The 7,372-nt window shown below is 48.9% G+C and overlaps 1 protein-coding gene across 7 annotated transcripts in view; it reads right to left on the reverse strand.

Moving 5' to 3' along the window:
* FMNL2 (formin like 2) overlaps nt 1-6,895 on the reverse strand; it is a 318,758-nt gene extending 311,863 nt beyond the window's left edge. For 5 of the 7 annotated variants that reach the window (XR_004969607.1, XM_036320779.1, XM_036320776.1 and 2 more), the window contains exon 1: nt 6,275-6,391. Coding sequence is in view for 6 of the 7 variants with exons in the window: in XM_036320779.1 (XP_036176672.1) it covers nt 6,275-6,391 (117 nt within the window). In the remaining variant the exon portion in view is untranslated. Of the gene's footprint in view, nt 1-6,274 lie in introns of all 7 variants that reach the window. The other 2 variants (XM_036320780.1, XM_036320775.1) reach the window with 2 other exon arrangements.
* Nucleotides 6,896-7,372: the final 477 nt, after the last annotated feature.

Below are 7,372 nucleotides of genomic sequence, written 5' to 3' on the forward strand. Positions count from 1 at the left end.
GCCTGATCGCCCCTAACCACTCGGCTGCCTGCCTGATCACCCCTAACTGCTCGCCTGCCTGCCTATCGCCCCTAACTGCCTCTGCCTTGGCCCCCCGTACCCAGGATCCAGGTTTCCCTCCTCCGGTGGGCCTCAGGCAACCGGGACCCGGGCTTCCTCCCCTCTGGCTGGCCACAGGCAACCAGGACCCAGGCTTCCCTCCTTCCGGCTGGCCGCAGGCACCTGGGAACCCAGGCAGTGCCTCTCGGACCCCGGCTTTGTCAGGAAGGACATCTGGAATGATGTCCGGAAGATGTCCAGTCTATCTGGTCTAATTAGTGTATTAGCCTTTTATTAGTATAGATAAGGATAAGAGAGCCCACTTCACTTTGTCCTTATTCCCCAAGCCCGAAGTATGAAAACAAAGAGCATGTTTCATTGAGATCAAGCCCTTCAGGCCACAATTTCTGTCAGGTCGAAGAGATTTCCAGAACAAACAAGAGCCTATACTTATCTTCTTCTTTGAGCCCAGGAGGAACCTATAAGACCCTTCTCCACTCTCAGGTGCTGTCATTCAATGTCTAGACTCTGCAGGTGGCAGGCTCATCTCAAGGAGGCACTGGTCAAGCCAATGCTAGCTATGTCTTGGGTTCGAAAAGACCTTCCCATCATCAGCACTTTTCATACAGTTTCTGTATGAGCAGCTCTAATGGAGAGCTCACTATTCAATATTTTTAAAATATATTTTTATTGATTTCAGAGAAGAAGGAAGAGGGAGAAATAAAACATCAATGATGAGAATCACTGATCAACTGCCTCCTACATGCCCCCACTGGGGATCAAGCCCACAAACCCGGGCATGTGCCCTGACCAGGAATTGAACTGTGACCTCCTGATTTATAGGTCAATGCTCAACCACTGAGCCATATTGGCCGGGCTCCCTATTCATTTTTTGACAAGTCTAAATGTTAGAATACTTTTCCTTAGGCTATGAGACATTCAGTCACTGCCCCTGGAAATTCTACTCTCTAGACCACACAGAATACAGCTACATACTTTTCTACACAAAAGTTCTTCAACAAATGAAGTCAGCTAATGGACCACATTTTACATCCTGGAAATTTTACACTTTCAAGTGCTATGGTTTTTAAAAATCTCATGACTATCCTAACAGTTGTATCACATTTATACAGAGGAGGAAAAATCAAGGACCAGCGGGAAGAGTTTAACTTGCTCAAGCTGGTGCAGCTAATATAATTCTAGAAACAAAGTCTTCTGCGTCCCAGGCCAATTCTGTTTGCTAAATGAGAGGCCACAAAAAGTAATTCTCATCACTTAAGGATTTAAGGGCCTGCATACCTTTTCTCCCCCATGTTTCATCAGCTTACATTGCTGCCAGTCTCTCACTAGAGCCAAACATTTATATTCAGAGTATAGCCTTTGATCAACTTCGACTCTAGATACCTATATATATATTGGTACCGTGAAGGGAAGGGGAGGGAGGAGGAGTACACCGAGATGATGATGATAAGCACAGTCCTAAGCATAAATCTCTACTTTGAGAATAAAACAGCTCAGGGGATGACTGCCTAGGATGAGGCTGCAATGGCACAAAGTGACAACTCTTCACCCCCCTTCTTTCCCAACAGGAAAAGGGATGTGAGAAAACAAATCAGCACGCATCTGAGGATGGCCTCACTTCACTGCTACCCACCCATCTGCTCAGCAGACTTCATGGCAAGAGCTCTCCTCGGAAGTGGTTGAAAGGGAACAACACCTTGCAGTGGGAGATCAACTTAATTGGAAAGACTTGACCTTCCTTGTCCCGTTCAAAAGTAATTACATTTGGAGTGTAGGCACTGCACTGACAGACTGCCTCTTCCCCCTGATGTGGAAACCCCAACCTTCCCCACCAAGTAGTTCAAGTCTGCCTGCTTAGGGAAAACCGAAGAGCGCACTTTTAGATTAAGTGAACATTGAACTCCATGCCTGAGAACAGGACAGCACAGTGAAGATGCCAAAATGTCTGACACCTGAAGAGAAGCATCAAGTGCACCCCACTTTAACCAATCTAAGAAATGTCTGCCAATATTATAGTTGGATACTTGCATTTACCTGATTTAGTTGGTTTGGGTTTGGGGTTTGAGGTTTTTGTGTTTTTTTTACAGCTTTACTGCTAGTCTCCCCCCCGCCCCCAGCTTTTTTTCCTTCCCAGTTCTAGGCTTAAGAAAGTAAAATATAATTGGGGGGGGGGGGGGGGATGCAGAGATCCAAATCTGGGTTAAAATCCTAGATCGGCTATTCTATGACCTCAGGCAATTTCGGTAACCTTTATATCCTCGGCTAAAATGTTGCCCGTAGCTGGAGTTATTGTGAGGATTGTGAGGATTACATGAGAACATGTAAGCATGGGGAGTACTCACAGTAGGAACTCAGAAAATGGTCCTGCTTCTCCCTAAACAAAATGACCACATTCAACCTCAGGGCAAGCAAAAAAAAAACAACAAAAACGGAAACTGACTCAAATTAATCACATACCAAAGCTGTTCCCAGTATTTAACACAGGAGAAGACTGCCCTAAACCATCACTTCCTAATCTGTCTTTTGTAATCTGTTGGATGAGCAGCCTGATATCTGATATCCCAGAGATACAGCAGCTGGGATACAAGGCTTAAAATTATCCTTTCCTCTGAAACTCAAAGAAAGAATCCTGAGGGCAGCTCTTTGACAAGGGCAGTGGGGGACAAACAGCGACTGCAAGCCATAAATTCATGAGTAATAGGAGTATCTACAGTAGAAAGAGGTACTCTTGAACAAAGATAATCAGTTGTTCACCACACCCAAAATCAACTTCCTAGTGTCATCTCTGAAAATAAAGGACATGGGAGTGTTAGAGTGTGTGCGTATGTGTGATGTTCCCAACAATCAGACAGTGTTTAATAATGGAGAGCCACAGAGATATCCTATATAATAAAGAACTAATATGCTAATTAGACCAAACAGCCAAACGACCGTCCAGATGACATTCCAGACTAAGCCAGGGCTGCGAAGGCAGGCCGGGGCAGCTGGAGCTGCAAGGGCCAAGCCCCTTGCACATATTTCATGCATCAGGCCTCTAGTGTAATTATAAATATGCGAGACCCCAAAAATACAGGTCAATGTTACCTGTAAAATACATAAAATATATACACCCTAAAGAAACAAAAGTTGAAGCAGATAATTAAATGTACAATTTATGAAATATTTCCATCGAATGTAACAGAAACATCGCACAGGGAGGGGTGAGACTCTCCTTAGGAGGATTAAGCTCCTAAGAATTGGATCCATGTTTTACTGGTCATTAATTAAAGTTCAGTTAACACAAATTTATTGAAAAATCTCATTTTTTCCTATAAAAATACTATTATATTTTAAAGTTTACCCCTCTATTGATCTTAATTCAGCAGCCTTCTACTCTTTCCTCTCACCTTTCCACTCACACCCACTAATTTTTTTAGATTTATACAATTTAACTCATATAGACTGAGGAGGGTGGGGGAACAGCCATTGAGTAGGTTTGCTCTCTCTTAAGTTTTCCAGAAATAGATGGACTTCTGTCACTTTTATTTTTATTTACTTTTCCCCAATGCATTAAATATTCTAGAGCTTGGAGGTGGGAGGAACTGTTTTCTATGCCTGAAATGGCTTGTTAATTATTGATGTACTAAGCCATACTTACAATGAGGAGCTTGTATAATTTTCTGTACTGTATTACTATCTGGTTTTCCCAAAAAACACATATGATCTTTAGCATATGGGGGGGGGGGGGAACCACCTAGGATCAATAATGGCACAATGATTCCCAGTGCCTCAGAGTAGAGAATTTCTCCACATATAAACTTAAAAACTTGCCAATCTAAAATTTGATCTCCAGAATTAAATGGTTTGAGCTGATTTCTTAAGCAATTCGTGAAGAAAAGCAAAGTTGAGAGCATTGCATGTACAACTTCAGAAACTGACCGGAAGAGAAATCGTAACTTTGAATTTCTATCAAGCCATACACATTCCCTTTAATTCCACTTGTAGATTTTCAAAGAGCAGCTGGAGCTGACTAAGGAGTGACATTAAACACCACATCAATGGGCCCCCAAGCTGAGATTGTCCCAAAACAAAAGTTTTGTCTCTATTCAAAAAAGGTCAGCCTAGTGCTTCTCGGTTTTGTTTTTTTGTTTGTTTTGATAGGCTTACACTATTGTAAACAATTACAAAAGGAGCCGCATCCAGGAATTGTGTGTGAGCAGAGTAAAAGTAGCCACAACAACCAGCCATTACCCCCAAGGAGCTCATACTGTAGAATCAAAAATGTCTGCATACTAAATTTGTGGCTGCTAGACTTAATAGTAACACAAATCAACCATGCTAATGACGGAACGTTGTTTTTCTAAGGATTAATTCATACCATGTGTTATTAATCAGCACCGTAACTGAGAGCTCATGCAAAACATGCTATCCCAGTTGGGCAGAATTTAATTGCATTATTGTTATCTGGTTTTCCTGTGTCACTGGCCCTTCCACTGCAAGTCCCTCCACACACACAGCACCACAGACCACGGCATGGACGGATAGAAAGAGAAAACTCAGAGCTGGGAGTAAGAACCATGTGTCTGGTGGGAAGAGGATTTGGAATAAAAAAGGTTTGTCTCTGGAAAGGCAAGTCAAGTATGCGCCCAGGCTTTCTTGAAAAGTAATTAAGCCTATGCTGTTTCATTTCAGAGGGTCCCATCTTGCACAAGGTGGGAGCAGCTGTGGGAGATCACAGAAGATTCAAAGCAAGACAGGCAGCCTCATCTATCTCCCGACTGCCACACCAGCTTCCGGGTGGTGTGAAAAAGCGCGTGGCCTCTGTTCTCCCAAAGAGCACAAAGCTAACCTGCCATCCAGAACATGATTCCCGATATCAAACCGGGCCTGAAAAGGGACCAATTAAATGTCCCAGTCAGGGTTCGGACTCGGGTCCTTTCCCAAGGTTGTGCGCTACAAGCCAAAAACCCGCAGGCAAACGCAAAATGTGGCTGCCTCTAGCACAAGTTCCTCTTGCTTCCCAGCCTTGCAGGCAGCGGTTCTCAGCCTGTGGGTCGCGACCCCTTTGGCGGTCCAACGACCTTTTCACAGGGGTCGCCTAAGACCATCCTGCATATCAGATATTCACATTACGGTTCATAACAGTAACAACATTACAGTTATGAAGTAGCAACGAAAAAAATTTTATGGTTGGGTCACAACATGAGGAACTGTATTTAAAGGGCCAGAAGGTTGAGAACCATTGACTGGGAAGAGGGAAATGTACAAGTAAAGTGTAAGGAAGAGGAACGCGTCCGATCTGGCCTGTTCCCTTCCCGCATCCCTTAGAAGAGGCTGGGATACTACAAATCAAAGTCGGGGGACCAACTGCAGTAGACTCTGGCTGGGGCGAAGGGGAGGCCACCACACCCTCTTGAGCTCACAGCACTGACCAGCAGCGGCAGGGAGGGGCCCCCAAACTTAGTCCCAGCCGAAAAGGGAGAAAGAAGGGATTATTCTGTCTTGGATTTGAAAGCTGTAAACTTAGGAGAAGCGGGTTTCGGAAGGGAGCCCGGGACTTGGCTGGTATGGGAGGGGAGGGGTCGCGCCTGGAGTCAGAACAGCTCGCAACACGTCCCCGCAAAACAGCACATTTTTGTGGTTTTAGATTTAAGACCAAAAGGAACGCGCTGAGGCGAAGCTCCTCTCGCGCCTGGGGCTCAGATGCCCTCTCCTCGCTGAAGGACCAGGGCGCCGCACTGCCTAGGGCTCCCTCTCCTTCCCTTTCAGGGGAGCGCCCCTCCGCCTCCAAGTTCCCCTTCGCGCGTAGCCCAGGCCGGCCACATGCACCCACCGGCCCCGGACCCCGCAGGCCGGGATGGTCCGCAGGGACGCCGGGTTTGAGGCTTTTTTTTTTTTTTTTTTAACAATAAGCTTTAGCCACTCGCTACCCCCTCCTCCCCGGCCCGCGCCACCTTTCCTTCACGCCCACGCCGCACCTCCCGGGCACACGCGCCGCGAGGTGCCTCTCCCGCCAGACAATGGGTTCGGAGCTGGCCAGGCAGCCCGCACCGAGCCCTAGCCCCATCCCGGGACCCTAAGAGGACTGAGCGCGGGGTCTGGAAGGGGGACGGAGAGGAGTGAGGCGGGGGAGGCCACAATGGGGAAGGTGGGCGCCCTCCCCTTGGGACAGGCTTGTTCCCCGCGCGGGGAGAAGGGGAGGGGGTGGGGGTCAGCTGCGCCGCCGCGCACTCACCAGCACGATGGCAAATCGTTCCTCCAGTTCACCTGGCTCCGGCATCGGCAGCTTCAAAGGCACGTTGTGCGCCCTGAAATCGGTCTGCTGCGAATCCATACTCCCCGCGTTGCCCATGTTGGCTGCACGCCGAGGTCGGGGGCTGCTCCGGGCCCCTAGCGTCCGCGTCCGAAATCAGAACAGCTCCCGGCGACCGGCTCCCGCTCGCTGGCGCGACCCGCCCGGCTCCCCGCCCGGCTCCCCGCCCTCCGCTGCGCCCTGGCGACTGTGCAGCGCGCAGCGCTCCTAGCAGCGCTCCGAGCTGAGCCGCCCCCCGGCCTCCTTCATGCTCCCCGCCGCCCCAGCGCCGCCCCGGACTCTTTTCCTCTGGAGGGGTCGTCAGGGCGCCGGGCGCCTATCTGCATGTTGCTCCGCTGGCACGCCGCTCCCTGCCGGTGGTCGTGGACAGCGGGCGCGAGGTTCCTCCGACTCGGTCTCCTCCCGGGGCCGCGGCCACCGATGACACTTCCAGCTCGCGACCGGCCGGCGGACACAACGCTCGCTCCGCCAGCCCCTCGAGCAGACAAACGCGGCTCGCCGCTGCCGACACAATGCCCCCTCTCGCCAGGCCCCCGCCCCCGGCCCGGCTCCGCCCACTCGCCCCGCGGACTGCCGGGACGCGTAGTTTCGGCCCAAAGTGTCCGCACGCCGAAACCACGCGGGCTCGGGAGGACCCCGCGGCGTTAGGACTGCTGGCAGCAAAGGCAATCTGTACGCCTCTAGAGAGAGCTCATGTCACTTTGGACGCAGCTCACTCCGACAGTAGAAATAACCACCTGGTCATCATCGATTCTGACACATTTGACTAATGAACGGATGGTCCAATCCATCAATGACTGAATACGCGAGTTCTGATTTAAGTTTCAGAAGCCTGTTATTGTTCAAAAGGGTCTAGGGGGGAACCTCAAAGGTATTGGCAACTTCCTGTTTCATCAACTGGGATGTGAGTCCAGGGTGCTTGTTGTTATTGTTCTTTCTTTCTTATGTATGTTACATATTCTCTTGTGTGATTGAAATGTTTTTTAAGCAAACGTATACTTTTATGGATATTTATAAATG

This window comes from Myotis myotis, unplaced genomic scaffold (genome assembly GCF_014108235.1).
Source record: "Myotis myotis isolate mMyoMyo1 unplaced genomic scaffold, mMyoMyo1.p scaffold_m19_p_8, whole genome shotgun sequence".
Classification (NCBI taxonomy): domain Eukaryota; kingdom Metazoa; phylum Chordata; class Mammalia; order Chiroptera; family Vespertilionidae; genus Myotis; species Myotis myotis.